The 18,712-nt window shown below is 34.8% G+C and overlaps 5 protein-coding genes across 5 annotated transcripts; 3 read left to right on the forward strand and 2 right to left on the reverse strand.

Annotated features, from left to right (window-relative positions):
- Positions 1–952: 952 nt before the first annotated feature.
- LOC104712282 (copper transport protein ATX1) lies at positions 953–2,398 on the reverse strand. The gene is given in 4 exon segments (XM_087466615.1): positions 953–1,271; positions 1,273–1,406; positions 1,526–1,609; positions 2,077–2,398. Coding segments are annotated over 4 exon segments (360 nt in total). The 5' UTR covers positions 2,086–2,398; the 3' UTR covers positions 953–1,138.
- Positions 2,399–4,028: 1,630 nt separating this feature from the next.
- Positions 4,029–6,094, forward strand: LOC104712283 (sororin-like protein). Its single transcript, XM_010429142.3, has 4 exons — positions 4,029–4,586; positions 4,876–4,999; positions 5,290–5,350; positions 5,768–6,094. The coding sequence occupies exons 1-4, from the start codon at positions 4,217–4,219 to the stop codon at positions 5,909–5,911; spliced, it is 699 nt and encodes a 232-aa protein (XP_010427444.1). The 5' UTR covers positions 4,029–4,216; the 3' UTR covers positions 5,912–6,094.
- Positions 6,095–6,169: 75 nt separating this feature from the next.
- Positions 6,170–7,017, reverse strand: LOC104712284 (uncharacterized). The gene is made up of 2 exons (XM_010429143.2): positions 6,694–7,017; positions 6,170–6,649 (listed from the first exon to the last, which is right to left on the reverse strand). The coding sequence occupies exons 1-2, from the start codon at positions 6,876–6,878 to the stop codon at positions 6,310–6,312; spliced, it is 525 nt and encodes a 174-aa protein (XP_010427445.1). The 5' UTR covers positions 6,879–7,017; the 3' UTR covers positions 6,170–6,309.
- A 1,202-nt stretch (positions 7,018–8,219) lies between these two features.
- On the forward strand, positions 8,220–10,286 carry LOC104712286 (WEB family protein At3g56270). Its single transcript, XM_019229355.2, is given in 3 exon segments — positions 8,220–8,542; positions 9,008–10,129; positions 10,131–10,286. Coding segments are annotated over 3 exon segments (1,359 nt in total). The 5' UTR covers positions 8,220–8,362; the 3' UTR covers positions 10,188–10,286.
- A 4,611-nt stretch (positions 10,287–14,897) lies between these two features.
- On the forward strand, positions 14,898–15,934 carry LOC104715706 (mitogen-activated protein kinase kinase kinase 20-like). The gene has a single exon (XM_010433090.2). It carries the CDS (start codon positions 14,958–14,960, stop codon positions 15,735–15,737), a length of 780 nt encoding a protein of 259 aa, XP_010431392.2. The 5' UTR covers positions 14,898–14,957; the 3' UTR covers positions 15,738–15,934.
- Positions 15,935–18,712: the final 2,778 nt, after the last annotated feature.

An 18,712-nucleotide genomic window follows, 5' to 3' on the forward strand; every position in this document is an offset into this window, starting at 1 on the left:
ATTAAAGATATCTAATTAAATCAAAATCGTCAATTTTTTTTCTTGAAGAAAACTCGTCAAGTATCAGGTTTCCGTTACATATAGAAGTTCTAAGACCTAATCAGATTCACATATATTTTATTTTAAGCTAGGAAACTAATTATCAGAATTCTTTGACAACCTCTTCACCATATCGGTAAGAAATGTATCATTTAAATGGTTATACATCGGATGAGCAGGAAAAGAAAACGATTCAACAGAAGTGGTACAATGGTGAATGGATCGGTATATACCATTATCTCGCTATCATTTTCCGAGAGCGATACCACTATCTATTTGTGTGTGTTACACTATTTCTTACCAAAAACAATATAGTTTAAAATCATATGCAATATGTAATTTATTTGTACTTGGCTTTGGGCTTATATAGTACCAAGAGAAAGTGAGTTTTATACCAACTTAATGCCCAACTTCTTACGAAAATAATCGACCAGAAACCAACTTTTGCTTGTCTTTCACAAAAAAAGAAAAACAACTTTCGCTTGGGATTCCTAATTCTTCAGGCCGGCTCTTATTTTTTTTTGTATATATTCAGACAGATGACTGAATGGATTAAGTTTTATAATAAGTAAAAATTTGAGAATTTCACAGTATTTAATTTGTTATTTTCTTTTGGCCGAATTAGTTAATTTGTTTAAACATGTATGATAAAAGAAAGTCGGAAAAGATAATCCAAAATATATTAATCGACCAGAAACCAACTTTTGCTTGTGTTTCACAAAAAAAGATAAACAACTTTTGCTTGGGGATTACTAATTCTTCAGGCCGGCTCTCATTTTTTTTTGTATATATTCAGACAGATGACTGAATGGTATGGATTAAGTTTTATAACAAGTAAATTTAAGAATTTCACAGTATTTAATTAGTTATTTTCTTTTGGCCGAATTAGTTAATTACTTTAAACACGTAAAACTTATCAATAAAAGAAAGTCGGACCAACATGGGTCCAACATCTTCTTATCAAAGGTTGAAAAAGGTGTACATAAAAATATTAGGTATTTAGAGAAAACAGCTCTTACAAGAACACACACAAACAAAAGATAAAGAAGCGTTGTAATTTGTAAAGGTAGATTAGCCTTCTTTTTCATCTTTAGTATACTTAAACTTGCGATGGCTTAGTCTCGGCTTCTGCCACTTTTGATTCAACATCAACCTTAGCCTCAGTCTTACTCTCAGCCTCGGTTTTAGTCTCAGTCACAGCCTCGGCCTTTGGCTCAGCCTCAGCTTTTGGGTTTTGGCTCAACCTCAGCCTCCACCGGCCAGAAAGAAGTCTTCTTTCCGGTCTTTGAAACTGTTTGGAAAACTGCTTCAGGCTCAACATTACCTTTCACTGTTACCTTTTGCTCCTTGATATCAATGTCAAATGACTCAACCCCCTGAAATAAACTCTGGAGTCAACAACTTACTAGGCATATATATAAACGAAGGATTAATTTATAAAAATGATCTGAAACAAAAATTGAACAAAAAAAAAAGATTAGCATACATGCAAACCTTCCATTTTGCCCAAGACTCTATTGACGGCACCAACGCAGCCTTGGCATGACATACCAACTTTGAGGACAACGGTCTGCATTTATGAGACGATTTGATCCGACAATGTTAGAACCATATATATGTACTAGTTACCGGACCAGTCCGGTCCAAAGATATCAACAGCTAATTTTATCACACTAATGAACAATTATCGTTTGCGTTCAAGCTTAATTATCACCTTTTTAACCAATATTTTTAAATGACGCTAGCTAGGACATTCTAAATACAGCTGATAGAACCTAGACCAATCAATTAATCTCATACTTTTTTTTCCTTTTGTGCAATTTTATAATTGTCATATTAACCGGATGCTTAAAACCGATTAATCGACCAATAACACCGCCCTGAATCTGGAGCAATTGTTAGCATATTTTGGAAATAAATACACACACACACACAAACCAAATCATTCTCTCTAAAAGAAAACATTGTTCCAACGTTTTATGGTCAAGAAACAGACGTAAACCCAAGAAACGGAGAAGAAAGTAATAAAAAAATTACCTGAGCCATGGCTAGAATGAGATGAAACGAAACGAATAAGCTTTGAGAAGGATGATCCGGATTAGAGAATGAGATGTTTGTTTGTTGAATGAAATGAAATGGTGTCGTGTTGGTTATTTATAGTAACGCAAAAGCAAAAAAAGAAAGATTCGGAGGAGTTAGCGTAAAGGAAACGAGAGCATTGTGAATTAGTGCATTTACCATATTCCCAATAGAATATAAAAGGTTTAGGAAGGTTTGTTATACCTGATGTGGAAAAAAAGCTGACCAACTTTTGTAAACCCACTAACAGAAAGTACAAGTACAAAAGAATTTTAGATGAGGTTTTCTTGTACTACACATGTTTTGGTTGCAGTACCAAGTACTTAAATTTTTTTACATTTTTATATGGAGGTTATTCAAAGTTTACTTTTATTAGATTAGTATATTTGACTATGAACTAATAGAAAACTATTTTATACTGATTTTTTTATTTGTAAAGAGTATCAAGTAAAATTCAAAATCCTACTCGAGTAAGACTCAATTAATTAATATGGTTTCTTATAAGGATCCCAAGAAATGTTTTTGTCTCTTGGGTGGCTGTGAGACATAATACTTTCATGGTTGAAATTATATAATGATAAGTTTTTTTTTCCATTGTGCCTTCCTATGCGACACCCATGAAAACACATATTAGCATAACAATGTGTTTAATTAGATTCGTGTTCTCCAACACAACTCTCATCATATATGACTCGAAATACAATATTTTTTTATTTATATTCCATCAAGCAGCAAGACAACACAACACAACGCGATACTACATTCCTCATGAGCAAAACCGTTGGCCTCAATCCTCAATCGTTACTGAAGTTACTTGCATATCATACGATGCTAAAATATTATACTTTGTTGTCTACTTTGGCTTCAAAGATCACATCACCTAAAGTTGCAATTCCTTTTTGGATTAGTCAATAACACGCAAGAGTCTTTTGATCCATTGATTTAAAATCTGCCCCAATTTTTTTTTTTTTTTAATTCACATAATGTGTTTATCATCTCAACACCTCAAAAAGCTTTTAAAAGGGAGAAATGATACGATGCAAAAGATACCTAAAATATGGACTGTATTGCTCTACTACTCTCCTCCCACTTTAAAAAAAAACAACTATCCTCTGTCCCTTTTTTTTTTTAAAGTTTTAATATCATCCTCTTTTTTTAAAAACATCAACTTTATATTATCCTAGCAAAAAAAAAATTAATTAACTAGATAATAATTTGTTGATCCTTAGGGCATGTTTATAGGAAGATCAGTTTAGGGTGTTATTAGAGTATAAATATTATGAAAATAATGTAAGATCAGTAGTTAAGAACTTTTGTTAAAAAATTAGTTATTAGAAGAACATGTTTAAGATCTTAATATTTAATAATATAATATTCTTATAGAAATTTAAGAATGTTTAATAAATACATAGATTAATGTTTAATAAAAAATTTAAGAATATTTAATACTATTTAATAATATAATGTTTATTAATATTCTTAAACATATTACAATTATAAAAATTTATAAAATAATATTTTAATTGCAAACTTATAAAATTTTTACTAAAATTCAAAATACAATGCCATATTTTTATGAACAAAAAAAAACATTGTAAATAAAATTTTTAAAAAAACAAACAAACATATTACTTAATTAATTAAACAAGACAAACATTTTATTTAATTAATACATAGATTAATGTCCAAATTTATTCCATATATTCTCAACCAATCCGAGAGAGACATATCACACAAGATCAGGCCCAATAACAGTTCTAGAATACGATCAATGAACCTGATCTTAAGTCCACTATTCAATTATTTTCATTTTTAAAAGACTTAAGAACATCCCATCTGATCTCCCTATAAACATGGCCTTACGTTTCCATAAAGTCTACAAAAAGGTAGAAAATTAATCTTACTATAATACGATCCAAAAAACAATAAGGGCCCAAATGACACTTTCCCAATTTGGGCTTCTCTTAAATCAATCCCCTCAAATTAAGCTCTCTCAATCGATCGAACCTTCTTCAGAACTCTTCTTCTCCTTTTCGAGCTTTTTTACCTTCCCGCCAACGAAGAGTGTGGAATCTTCTCCCCCCCAAAGACCTCTCAGATGAATATTCCGACACGAAGATCACCGGGTAAAAGAACGGAAGCTCCTCGCTCCGTCGGAGGACGTATACCGAGGAAACCGCTTGCCGATTGTACCAACATCGTCTCCAGATCTTCTCGACAACAGCCATCTTCTACACTCAAATTCGCGAATCCTAGTCTCACTTCATCTCTCAAGAGGTTAGTCGATCAAACTACGCTCAAGGAGAAACCCAAAGATGTTGTTATTACTTCCGAGACTGCTTCCGAGAAAGCTTCTCCGTCTCCCGCTCCTGCCACGAACGTTAGACCCGTCACTCGCCGTATGTCTGCAGATCTGGGTTCTCCGGCCTCTGCTCCTTCTCGTCCCCAATCATCGCGCTCTGACTTGGGTAATTGATTTATCTGCGATAATTTTGATCCAATTTGGTTTTATTGTATAGATTTTGAGGGATTTTGATTTGAATTGGATTTGTGCGTAACTCTAGGGTTTTAGGTTTCTGGGTTTTGGGGGGTTTTCAGGAATCGTTTGATTTATGCTTGAATTTATCATGTTATAGTGAATTGCAAATTTAGTATCAAGTTAGGCTTCATTTGTCTGTTAATTTTCAATTGATAATTCTGCTAAATTGGTTTTGGTTTCTATCTTAAGCTGATGTTTAAGAAATTTCTTATGTTTAGGCGTTAGTGATAAGGAGTCTGCTGAGCCATGGTCTGTTTACACGGTGAGAAGGAAGAGGAATATAGACACATCTCCCTCTAGTGCAGCGGCTCGCATGCGTCTGGACTTGACATCAAGCGCTGGGTATGAAAACTCATTCGATGATATATGATTGTTTGAGTTTTGGGGATATAAGATCTGGCATGTATCTAACTGGAACCAGGCTAGAACATAGTACTTGCTACTTATTTTTGTTGGTGCTGTCTTGTGGCTTGTTCTCTATTCTTTTGAGAATTTTTTTATCAGTCAGATAGATTAGATGTGATGACTAGAATTAGTGTTGAACCTGTCATGGCCATCAGATTTGTCTAACATTTTGTGGCTTGTTGAAGCATGTCGCTGTTAGTTAATTCTCTTTGAAATTTGTATCACAGGAAGAAAACATGTCAAGCAGATGTAAACAAAACGAAGCCCTTGAAAATGGCTCCCAAAAAGGTGAATTCAGGAAAGCTCTACCTATATACTTATCACAAGTGTGATAGTTCTGTGTTGCTCTTATCATTCTGTGGAAAAGTAGCCATTACTTTTGATCTATCGGTTTTTGGGCTCTATCAAACTGTATATCAGTGCATTGTATGTTTCAACATTGATAGATTACATTGTTCTTCTGTCATGATTTCTGAAAACCAGTGCTACACCTAGTTGGAATATGGATGCCTAGTCTTTCTTTTTCATGTATATATTCTTCTCTTTCCATAATGTGGATTCAGAATATTGTCATGAGATAAGCTGTGATTGCTGTTTAATGAGATGTGCAGCTTTTATCTCCTTTGTTCATTTGTAGAGCCTTATACTTGTCCCATATAAGTTTGCTCCGAAACTAAATTTTTTGTATCTATGGTTACATTACAGAGGCAACGGACGGTAAAGCAAGAGAACGAGAATTTGGTTCATGCAGCTACTCGGGAATATATCGAGCAGCAGAAAGCATACTTTGCAGAGATAGATGCATTTGAACTGCCAATTGAAGATGCATCTAGTAGCGACTCAGACTAAGTAAGAAGAGACAACACTCTTAGGGATATCATAGAGAAACCATAACCGGTTCGTATTCACTGTATAGCTACGGAGTCTTCTCACAGGGAATGTTACACTGGTCACTTAGTAGACATGACAAGCCAACCTTTGTGTATACAACAGATCTATCGGTTTATAATATTTGACATCGTTTCAGTGGGAGAACGTTCTTGGTTGAAGATATACATGAATTGACAAAAAGCCTGTCCATAATACAAGCTTAATAAGGCCACGACCGAGAGAGACAAACTATATATACACGTAATACAGTTACATTCACACATCAAGCACTATAACACTGTCTGTTCAATAAGACAACAAAGCAGCTCATAGAACAAATCATAAACAACAGAGCATAGATCCAGTCGTTCACATACTCAAGCTTTGTTCTTGTCGTTGGTGATGAGAACTTTACCAGTACCATGTTTCTTCAGACTCTCCACTGATCCGGAGAACAGAACTCTCTTCAGACTCCCAATTGAAGAACTACATCCATTTCTTTCACCATTGGAGTAACACAGAGTCGAGGTAGGCGACGAGCTAAGCTCATCCTCTTTGTAGTTAGCGTACAGAAGTGGCGGCTTTTTGTCATGGCTCACTCGTTTTTTCGAAGAATGTGGTGGCGAAGAGGAAAAAGAAGATGAAGAAGACGTAGAAGACCAAGAAAACGATGAGCTGGTCGTCTTTTTACTACCGTGTTTGCTCCTCCTGAGATCGTTGAACATGGACATGGACAGAAACTTACTTATTTTGGTTCTCACCTTGCCCTGTCTCTTCGGTGTCGACAAAAGCTCGGATGAGTAATATGAGGGAGGTGGCGTGAGCGGCAGAGGAAGAGAATCGGAGCAGAGGTGGTTTTTGGGTGTGCCTGGCCTTGACTCCCATATGAATGGTATGGAAGCTCCGCCATAGTAGGAGCATCTCTCGTCATCGAATGCATAGTCATCTCCAAATCTTCCTGACATTTAGAGTGATCTCTTTGACTCTGTTCTATGTGTGTTGAGTCTCGTTAAAAGTGAAAAAGAGTAATGTGTTTTGTGAGTAAAAAACTAGTTTCCCGATGAAACAAAAGAATCTTCTTGGCAGGGTTGTATATATACAATCGTGGATATTTATTCTGTTTTTCTTTTTCTATTAAAATTTAGAGATTTTTCCAATGGAGAATTTCATATGGAGGAGCATATTACAAGTATAAAGAAGATAAATACATAGGAAAAAATGGTTAGATAATAAATGAAAGGTGGCTATCTTACTGAGCTCGATGTGTATGCTATTACTTAATGCTTTTCATTAATTACGAGAGAGTCGTGGGGATCACATCACATTATTGGTAAACCGTTCGTAATAAGAGTTTCGACACTATATATATATATGCATTGCTTTGAGTAATTAATATTTTGTATTAAATATGTTACCTTAAGTAGGAATCCCGTCTATAAACTTGTTTTTTTGGGTGTTCTTGTAATTTAGGAAATAATTATTGACATACTAATCTACACGTTTAAATCTTTAGAAGATAAACGAAGACTTTACACCTACCAAAACTTTAGAGCCTTAAATTGTTTGTCGTAATATAGAAACTACTCACTACTGTCGACTCCGCAGACTAAACAGTTGGGGTATGTTAACACATCCAAAAAAGATACGAGTAGGCTTATTATATGTATAAAACCAACGAGTGAACTAGTGCAAACTGGTAACACCCGACCCAACAGTAGTAATTAGAAAAGGTGTTGTGTCGGTTCTAATGCGTTGGGGAGATACGTATGCGGGAAAAGAAACAGAAACGTGAAGGATCGAAAGACAAAAAAGTGATGAATTAGGACGGTTGAGTGATGAGAAGGCCGTGTATCAAAATAATTAAATGTTTGTTTCCCAATCGTATTCGTACGTGGTCCGTTTCTCCCTCCTACTCGGATTTGATGGCCACACAAATTGGTTAGACAAAAAAAAAAACCTATAAGGGAAAGCTCCACCTATTTATTTCACGCATACATTTACTAGTATACATTAATAACATAGGCATGGGGAAGAAACAATGACAATTTTCATATAAACGATATCGTATTTTGAACAGAAACAAACAACTCAAATAGTACTTTTTTACATTTAACATAAAAATAAACATAGAGCCTAACAACCGAGTCCAATTTCGTATCAACAGCCCAAACTCGATTCCTTAATCTACGGCCCAGTAAGAGAAAAAGCAGCGAATCAATAGAAGCCACGTATCTGAATCATCATCATCAAAGAAGCCCTTCATTGTTCTCCGGGTCGTGGTGTCGTCGTGAGTCGCGCGCGGCTTTCATTACCGAGAAAACACAATCATAGAGAAGCTCTCAGTCTTGTTTGCTTAACTATGATTACTCTAATGGATCCCTCTTTACTTATCTTTCACTTTCGATTGATTGTTTCTCGAGAGCGCGGAAAATGTCGGAGAACCCTGCGGCGGAGACGATTCCGGGTACACCCGTTATCCGGGAGGTGAGAACCGGATCCGGGTTCGAGAGTTTCAACCCGGTGAGTGCAAGGAGAGGAGTTGTGAGAGCTGAAGTCGATAGTTCTCCACCGTTGTTTGGTGGTCGTCCCTTCAACCTTGAAGACAATTTGGTAAGTTCTGTTTCTAATCTCCGATTCGCAAAGTCTGTTTAATTTCTTGTTGTTCGATGCATCTGTGAGTAGCAGTGTCATTGAGGGTTTGAAATGTATGTTCTTCAACTGTCGTTTATGCTTTTAAATCTGATAGCTAATTCGATTTGGTGAGGTTTTATGCTGACACTAAGAAGAAATTTCAGAACTTTGTGTAGTAGTGATCTATCATAATGTAAGGACTTGTGTTATGTGTGGACAGTTTCAATCGTCTTGAATCTTTTGCTCTGCCTTTGTGATTAGCCAGAATATGTTATCTTCACCCTTGTTTGAAACGTCATGTTTATGTTTTTGTAATGAGGCAATTGAATGAAGTGTTAATCGATGTATGCGATTATATATATGCGCCAATTGCTTCTGGAACCACCCAGCTATTGAGGGCTAGAGCCGGCGATATATTCTGATTGTTGCTTTGTCATTCTTCAGGAGGGTGTGAGGGAATTTGATATAAAGAGAATGAAAAAACAGACTGTGGAGCTTGAGAAGGATCTGATTATGAAAGAGTTAGAAACTCTTGATTTTCTAGAAGCTCTTGCATCAACCAAAAGCATTGTCGAAGATTTCAAGCGGCAGCTCCAGCAACAAGCAATGAGATGCAGGGAGACCCCTGAACATTTGCGTTCACACATCAAAGAGATGATCTATGAACGCTGCCATTTTAATCCCCACAAGTCTCCAGATCTGACCCTCATGGAATCGAAGCAGGCATGTATGAATCTTGGTAAAACCATGGATGATCTTGCATTGATCCAGCCCTATGCTGAATCTTTGAATATGACAACGAAGGAAGAGAAAGATTTACTTGGAGCGGCGTCTCTAGCTGAGGAGCTTAACAGTCTGAAGTTAAAACCACAAGGTCATGACCAAGGAGAGAGGTTCAATACGGAGAATTTACCTGTGAACCCACAATGTGAACAGGTCAAGATGGTAGTTGAAACCAATGATACAGCTTACCATAAACAGAGCAAGGCTTGTCTAAGAACTGCAGAAATGAGACTGGTTGCTGCAAGAAAAATGGAAGAGGCTGCAAGAGCAGCGGAAGCACTTGCGATTGCTGAAATCACCATGTTATCCAGCGGTAACAACCAAGACGCTCTCTGCTTCCCGGAGCAACCAAGTTTTCCATTAACACTTGGAGCACAGATGAACAAAGAATTATCCACCAATGTCTCAAAAATAGAGATCTTGAGAAAGCTGGAGGAAGCTAACGAAGAAGTCAAACAAAGTAAACAAGCCTTGGAAATTGCATTAAACCGAGTGGAAATCGCCAGTGTGAAGCAGCTTGAAGCAGAAGATGCGGTTCGCCAGTGGAACATAGAATCATGGAAAGACCAGAAAGCTATTGGACCAAAAGGAACGACGAAAAGAGAGAGCTTCTCTCGACGCTCCTTCTTGAGCCATGTGAAACAGCACGAGCCACGAATCTATCTCACAGAGCCAATGCTGAAACGAAACGTATCAACGGGCAATGTTCTAACCAGGAAACAAGTTCCTACTATCGACGATGAGAATCATTTGGTGACACCGAGGAGAAAGTTTAAGTTCATTCACACACATCAAGCTTCCATTGGAGAAACAGTGTAAGCTAAAAACCCCAGCCTTTTGAAAACATGTTTTGCCCACTTCTGTTTTTTTCTTTCTTGGTTTGATCATTGATGCGTGTTGATGCTTCTATCATAAGCAAACCCAGATGATTAGAGTGAAAGGTGTTGTTCTGACTCAAATGTGACGAATATTGAAAAAAAAACAAACAAAAAAAAGCTTCTAGTAATAATCATACTTAATTATGGGAGTTAGTGAAGGGCATTGATCATATGATTTAGGTGGTGTGGTGGGCAGTTTCATAATTTCATTATTATATGAGTCTTAACTAATGCATTTTGAAGTGTTAGATTAGCTAATTAGGTGATCCATAATCAATTCCACAACTATGTTTAGGTTTAGGTCTTCTATAATGTTTCTAGATTCTCAAAATAGAAACTGAAACATATAGTTGAAGAGTTGAAGAAATTACGGAGATAAAAATAAAAAATAAGTACTTTTTACGATTTGACCCGCTTATAGAGATTTAGAATGATGACGTGGCCAAGACTTTTAAGGCAATCTTATCTTTCCAATAAGTAATAGCCACGTGTATTAGTCTTCGCAACAAAGATTTCGTCTGGATTCCTCGTATTGGCTCAGAAGATAAGAAAAAAAAAGAAAAAAAAAAAAAAGAGAAAATAAATAAAGTAGAAAATTTTGAAGAGCGGCGTGGGTTAGCAAAATCATAGCCTCAAGCTAAAATGTGCCACTCCCAACACGTAGGCTAGTCTGTTTCCTGCGTGTCAAGTATCCAACGGTACGTTCGTACTTTTTAAGAAATTAGGTTGCTTTGGTCTCGTTTCGTGTCAATAATCCAAAAAGACATCTTTTTTATTTTATTTTATTGATTTTGTTTCTCCCAAGCATTAAAATTGTTGTAGCTTTTTGAGCATCTTTTTTTTAATACCTTATGCTTTGCTTATAAAACGCAAAGGATGTATGGTACACAAAGATCCAGAGATCAAGCTCCATGGAAACCAAAAATAACTAAGATCTCTCCTTATTCAATATAGTCAATAAACCAACGACCTATCGATCTTTAGAAAGATCTGGTCGATGAATCCATTGCATGGCTGCCGGGCCGCGGCATCCACCTCGACGGATCGAGTCTCTCCGAGCATGGTACCGGTATGCAACCATCCTTATAAATCTCATACTTTAATAATATACCTTCTAGGCAATAGGCATAATAATACTCTTTAGTATATATGATTTTGATATAGTTATAGTCTTGTAGATATACTGAAATATAACGTACAAGTCATTAAGTCAATTTATTAATGTGGTGGCATCACGCGCAGTCTAGTTTCAGGGTAAGCCATATGGAGAAGGGAAGATAGAAGAGATCTCTAGACGTGGATGGGTTTTTTTCGGTTCAAAGATGGAATATACATATCAATTCACATTCGGGGTTATATAGTTGAATCGGAATAAAGCTTTGATAAGTGGACTGATCTTACCTAAGTGGGCATGATGGTAGTCCAGTCTTGTATCAATCTATATATTTGGGTTTAACATATAGAACTATTATCGATTTTAAGTGTTAGAGTATTCTCCATCTAAGTTCCGTTCATCCCAGTTACCACATTACCTCTAAAGGTGTCTCAAAAGGCAAGTCATTTTTTTCTGGCTATTCAATGCAGTTTCGATTACTAATCAAATACTACTACTTTCCACTAATTTTTTCCTCCTAATTTGTTAACTGTTTGTAGTGGAGAAAAGTTTAATGGAATTCTTAGTTCCTAGCATGTATGAATATGATATGTTTTTTTTTTTATATTTATAACTTGTAAGTAGGTTACCAACTTCACTAGAAATCTGTCAAAAAGCTACATATTTATTAATGAACAAAAAGAAAAAGAAAAACATTTATGGCCACTAATTAATAAAAATACTCGCTCGGGTTAGCTAGCCGTTTCCATGAGAACAATATGTGAGTTTGGAGAGCATGTTGATCCCATACGAGCAGAATGTGTTGGCTTAAAGGAGGATCGAGATCATCGAGATTGGTAAAACCTTTAGATTGAGTCAATGAAAGTGCAAGAGAAGAAGATATGATCCTGCGTTTCATTCTCTTGATGTAGCGACTAGCGAGTAGCGACCCTCTTAGGAGGAAAGACGATCACGAGTAGCGAAACGGTCTCTTGCGTCGAACATATAATAAACAAGTTCTTTGGGATGCTGGACTAAAACCAAATTGATTTACGCTAAAGTGCAGACTCTAGAGAAGGCTGAAGAGTGTGCCATATGAAATCACAAATCAGTATGGAACCATAATTAAGTTGTATCACTTTTTTCTTGAATAAATTAATTACAGAGAACTTGGAAATGAAAATTATGCTCTCAGAATAGATATTAAATTCATATCCTAAAAAAGCATGATGTTTTAATATTTTACGTAAAGTTTTTATTATTATTTTTTACGTAATTTGATATTTGTTGGGTGCGAAAATGATAGGTTATTTAGAAAGCAAAACGGGAAGTTTGTCATTGTGTATGTGATGTAAGTTTGTAATTATACATCAGTGACTATGGTTTTTCTATCTACAATTAGTATAGAGAAACTTACATAAATATAATTCATTTCTTCTTTCACATACCCCTCATGATAATTAGATTGACTTCACTCTTGGAAAAATGTATGAGATCCGTTCACGAGCCAATGACTTTGACAAGGCATCGACGAGTTGGTCTTTATATGAAATACAAGCCAACTCTAAGTATTTTTGAAGTAATTTGATTCCTAATGAAATGATATTCGAAGGCAAGCTTTTTCATTCTCAAGTGGAATACCAGATTAGTACATATACATAACCAGCAGGCCCGACCTACCCATAAAACATCCAAAGCATTTGATTTAGGCCACACAATATATAAAATATTTTAGGGCCATATCTTCAAGAGATTAGATAGTTCAGATGGTTATGTGTACCGCAATTTAGTGGCTTGTCATGGGTTCGACGCTGGTACTTTGTTTTTTTCTTCATTACGTTTTTTTTAACAGTTTTTTTCCTTTACTGCTACTCTGCTCTTTTCTTCATTATGTTTTTTTTCCCCTTTAACAGTTTTCTTTCTTTTTTGCTTACGATTTTATTTTCATTTTTTTGGTAAGAGTTATAGAAATTTTTTTAATAAATCTTGTTTAATTCCTGCTTTTAACAATAAAATCTCTAAATATTAGACTTTACTAGATATTAAAATATTCAACTTCTTCATACAAAATCAAAAATAAAGAAATTCTACACAAGAACATGGATTATTGCTGCTGCAGGCTAACTAGGCAAACCATTTTTTTTCCTACCTTAACTTTAATCCTTTTTATTATAATCCTAACCAATGAATTTGTTGTGATGAAAGATAGAAAATTTATTTTAAGATTATTTCACATTTGTTAAAGTATTTTATCACTTTTAAAAATATTTTTTAATTATATTTTAGTATTTTAGTAAAAAAAAAAATTAACTAAATTTTATATAGATAATATGCTTTAGGCCACCAAAATTCAAGTACCGGCCCTGGTTGCCAGGGTTCTGAAATCCAGCGAGTTTTGGAATTGAAGAAGTATTTGCCCACTGAGGATTATACCATGTAGCTTCGAAGCTACCTGCAAATAACGCTAGAAGAGGATGAGAATTACAACAAGAAATATATTATGAAGAATTGTTTTGTAGACCATAAAGTTTTTAATAAATATCAACAATGAATGTAATAACTATAACATATCTCAAAATACATAAAAATTTAAAACATTATGTTTCTTACATAAAATTTAGATTTTTTTTCAAGATATGATTTCAATATTTATTTGAAAGCATATTTTTTTTCCCAAGATTTTCTGTATATAAATTAGGGGTGGGCAAAAAAACCGAAATCCAAAAAACCGAACCGAACCGAACCGAAATAATAGGTTTGGTTTGGTTATGGTTAAGTCTAAAAATCCGTTTGGTTCTCATTTTAGTTAAGCATTTGATTTAGGTTTGGTCTGGTTAAAAACCGTAAAACCGAATGGTTTTTTTGGTTTTTTAAAAAAATTTAGGATAAATTAGATATAATTAGTTTCTCCGACTTATAACTTTAAATTGTATAACAATATCAATATTTTTTTTCTTTATTGGGCTTATAGTTATTGATCTCTTAGTAATCTATCGAATAAATTTGGATTCTATTTTTTTTTTTTTATGTTTAGGTTTTACTTTTATGTTTATTTTTAGTTATGTATCAACTATCTATTTTTTAAAAGTATAAAATAACCATTAAAAACCGAAACCAAACCGAAACCGAACCGAACTGTGATACATATGGTTTTTATATGGTTCCATTTTTTATGAAACCGAAAAAACCATAAACCGAAAAAACCTAACCGTAACCAAAACCGAATTACATATGGTTTCTTTATGGTTCCATTTTTATAAAACCAAAAAAACCGTAAACCGAAAAAACCGAACCTAAACCAAACCGAAAAACCGAACGACCACCCCTAATATAAATTAAAAAGAATAATTTATTATATATGCTAACTATAGCTTTTCTTTTTGAAAATGGATTTTCTTCTATATAAAAATAGTCCATCTCATATTGCTTTCCTTTTCTCATAGATATCCTATCTCAATTAAACACATACAATTTAATAATTACTTATAATACAGATTCTGAAATTGTTGAGTCAAACTCTACCAATTAATGTCTATTGTACTATATATACAGTACAACGAAACAAGTAATCTTCACATTTTCCATCTCAACCAAGAGAACAAAACAAAACATCTCTCTCGTTCGAACCCCTAATGATAGTATGCTCATGGCTAAGAAAACATCTCTCCGCAAATACTCAGCGAATCTCGAGAAAGAATTAAGGATCTTACATCGCTTCAACTCCATCGATTGCAACATCGTACGACCCAAAAGCCCTATCATCTATCACGAAACCATGCCCGTCAATGTCAAGGTCTGCTCTATTTACATGGAAGTCGCACCGCATGGTTCACTCAAAGACATGCTAACCAAAGCCGGTGGGAGATTACCGGAGAACGTGGTCGGGTATTGCACACTCATGATTCTTAAAGGGCTCAAGGATCTTCACCAGGCAGGTTACGTCCACTGTGATCTCAGGCTAGAGAACATACTCATCTTCAAGACCTACACTCATGGAGAGCTTTGTGAACTCAAACTTGCTGATTTCGGTTTATCCGAGGAGCCTAATGGACCTATACCATTGGAAGGGTCTCTTTTCGAGGGAAGCCCCGGTTACTTGGCTCCAGAGGCGGTCGGGCCACGTAGGATTATCTCGCCGGCGGTTGATATATGGTCTTTAGGTGTTATGGTGGTTAAGATGTTGGGGCCGCCGTCTCTTGTTAGTGTAAGAGAAAGAGTTATTTTCCTGTCGGAGGTTCTATCACCGATGGCTTTCGACTTTGTGAGAAAGTGCACTGTGCGTGATCCGGAGGGTAGAGCCACCGCAGAGGAGCTGCTGAGCCATCCTTTTGTTAGGCAAAGTATTGGGGTTCCACCGGTTGAGATGCTTCCGGTTCCTGCTTGCTTAAGTGACGGAGTGGTTCAAGGAAGGTTTATCTAGAGAGAGAGCCGGAAACTTATGAAAAGCTCCACAGGTGAGAGATTGATTGATGGTGGAGATTTATTCTGTTGTTGTTGTTGTTGAAAAACTTATGAAAAGCTTATGAAAAACTTATGAAAAGCTTATGAAAAGCTTATGAAAAGCTTATGAAAAACTTATGAAAAACTTATGAAAAACTTATGGAAAGCTTTTCTTAATGCAAGACTTATTATGGTTTAATTTGGTCTGTTAAATTTCTTGTTTTCAAAAAGATTGGTGGGAATACCTGGTATTTGCTATCACTTGATCCTAAAAACATCATATGTATTCGTTTAATTTCATATTTATAAAACTGAAAAACAAATAAAACCTTGAAAACCAAACCGCGTTGAAATATTATAAAGTAATACTTACATACCTAATGGAAAATGGAGATTATGAAGAGTTTTGTTTCGCTATATATATTTAGCCTAGTTGATCAAGTCAGATCTCAAGATTACTTTAACTAGATATTTTCTGATCCAATCTACAAGAGATGTAAGATAGATAGATCCTCATCATATGGTGGTGGTAGATTTATGGTATGGTGCTTCCGTGCTTGTCATTGAAGAGAGCTCCCACCTTGTTGTACGTAACTACCTAGTGAAAACCACTTGGGCTAATATCTCATGTCGTTGAAGAAAAAAAATTGGGATATTTTTTTTAATAAAGAAAGAAGTAGTTTTGTTGATGTTTCAGAGTGATGGAGAATTGGTGAACTTAATATAGGCGGTTGTGTTTCCACGAAGAGTGCGCTCTCTCAGTTATTTCACTCTAGTGGTAAGCTTCGGATCGATGTACGTAGTAACATCTTAATTGTTCTGATAGGCTAAGACACTTAATTACAATTGTATTTTGACTATAGCCTAATTCTGTCTTTGCCTTTGCAATTATTCCTTTTTTCTAGATAGTTTTTTCATAATCATGCAAGAGTAACAAAGAAAGGTTTCATACTACCAAAATGAAAGTACTAGAACGATCATGATCTTCAATACCTAATTAATATACCATATTAACTAAATCCCTACGAGGTTTTCTTAGAAGTGATCTAAGACAAATCTATCAAACGCTTAAGACGAGTCTAAATTACCATATATATAAAACTAAATCCGTAAAAATCTCATCCCAGTATAATCTTCATTCTCTGAGACAAATCCATCAAACATAGCTTACTAACTTTACCATATCTAAACAATTATCCTTCAACGATAAAAACTCCATCGAAAGTTCTCGTACTTACTTAAACATATTGGACTACATTCGAGACATGGATGGAAGCAGAGTATGACGAAGATCCTTGGGAGCTTGTGAATTTGCTGACTGATGTTTGAGTCGTGTGCGCTAGTTAAGAAAGATTGCCTACTTATGCGATCAAAGTGTAGTAGTGAAATGTAGTTTTGAGTGTTGTTAACATATAATGTGTTAGAGATATACATACAATGATTTTTACTATTAAAACTTACACTACAACCTGATCTAGTTAATAGTTCTAGTAATTTGATAGATTTTTTTACGTTAAAGGTTGAGCTATGTGTTATTTCAAATACGTACGTCTTGAATATATTAACCGTATTCATATACTGATATACAATAAATATGAATTATAAATCTGCAACAGTTTAATAAACTTATTGTTCTAGCCCTCAGTAGCTTGCTATTTACTAACGGCCTCACAAACATAGCGTTGCAGACATGGCCGTTGTAGATAACATTTTTGGCTAATTTGAGAAGAAGAGCAAATTTCAAGACGACTTTGAAACTGCTACACATTTTTTTAACACAGGATTGTTTCTGCATAATGATTTTTAATCCATAACTGAAGAAATTGGCCCCTTTGTTACTCTATTAAAAACTTACTTAGTTATTAACTCTATGGCACTTCCCCATGCTGAGTCATTATTGATTCCAACCAAGGTTAAAATTAGATTGTTGCTGAAAGTGCTCTTGTTTGGGAAATCATTGAAGTTGATGTAAAGCTTGAGGTGATATATGAAATCCATGTATGGAAGAAGATAGTTTTCAAATAAATAAAGACAATTCTAGAGAAGGTTGGTGAACAACAACAGTTAGTGCAGAGTCTTAAAGAAAATCCGAATAGAAGGATGAAGACAAAGTACTCAACAACAATATTTGAATATCGAGACTTACATTCTTTATCTCCAGTGTTTTCAATCAAACAATCTTATTGTAATCCGACTAAACAAACAAACTAACATTCTTATTGTAGTTTTCTATGTCCTCAGTCCTTTGTTTGATCTCTTCAGCTTGGTTCTGCAGATTCTTTGACTGTTCCATATATTAATGCTGATCAGCCTTTGCTTTCTAAGATGAGGCAAGTCGTCCTTTAAACTATTTGCACGATTCATGACCTCATCAACGACTTCTAAGAAGTTGATACCAGGTTGCAAAAAATTTGTGTTATCTATGGTCGAGTGAAGAATAGGGATGTTTTAAACCGTTGTCAGATTGGTGAGATTTATGAAAATTTGAGCAGTTAATAAAAATAAGAATACGAATAAGAATACAAAAATGTTGAATTAAGCTTTAGAGCGTTCAGTATTCACTATATTTTAATACATTCTAATTATAATTACTACTAGACATGATTTTATGATAAATAAATAAAAACTAAACTATTATTATTATTATTTAAATTTAAATTTCAATAAAAATTGTGTAATCTGATCTATGATGTTAACTTTGAAAACATTTTTCTCTTCCAAATTAATTAAGAAATAATCTTTTGATTATTTGAAGTATATATATATGGGAGAAAAACAGTTGAATGTGTTCGTCTTTCTAATTCTTGGCTCTAGACATAACATTCATCATGTTTGGTTATAATATACATTGAATCGTTTGCTCAGGTGATTTATTGGTGTCTTATATGATTTACTTTCAAGAGGAGGTTGCGAGAAATTATGGCCACAACACTCTAAAGTCTAAACCAACAACAC

This window comes from Camelina sativa, chromosome 9 (assembly GCF_030686135.1).
Source record: "Camelina sativa cultivar CO46 ecotype springtype chromosome 9, ASM3068613v1".
Taxonomy (NCBI): Eukaryota; Viridiplantae; Streptophyta; class Magnoliopsida; order Brassicales; family Brassicaceae; genus Camelina; species Camelina sativa.

Bases quoted from the DNA above. Each gene is read 5' to 3' on its own strand.
- LOC104712283 (XM_010429142.3), top strand. From the start codon at position 4,217: ATGAATATTCCGACACGAAGATCACCGGGTAAAAGAACGGAAGCTCCT. The intron at 5,000-5,289 runs GTATGAAAACTC...TTTGTATCACAG, and splicing joins GACTTGACATCAAGCGCTGG to GAAGAAAACATGTCAAGCAG. The intron at 5,351-5,767 runs GTGAATTCAGGA...GTTACATTACAG, and splicing joins TGAAAATGGCTCCCAAAAAG to AGGCAACGGACGGTAAAGCA.
- LOC104712284 (XM_010429143.2), bottom strand. From the start codon at position 6,878: ATGACTATGCATTCGATGACGAGAGATGCTCCTACTATGGCGGAGCTT. The intron at 6,650-6,693 runs GTGAGAACCAAA...GTCCATGTTCAA, and splicing joins CACCGAAGAGACAGGGCAAG to CGATCTCAGGAGGAGCAAAC.
- LOC104715706 (XM_010433090.2), top strand. From the start codon at position 14,958: ATGCTCATGGCTAAGAAAACATCTCTCCGCAAATACTCAGCGAATCTC.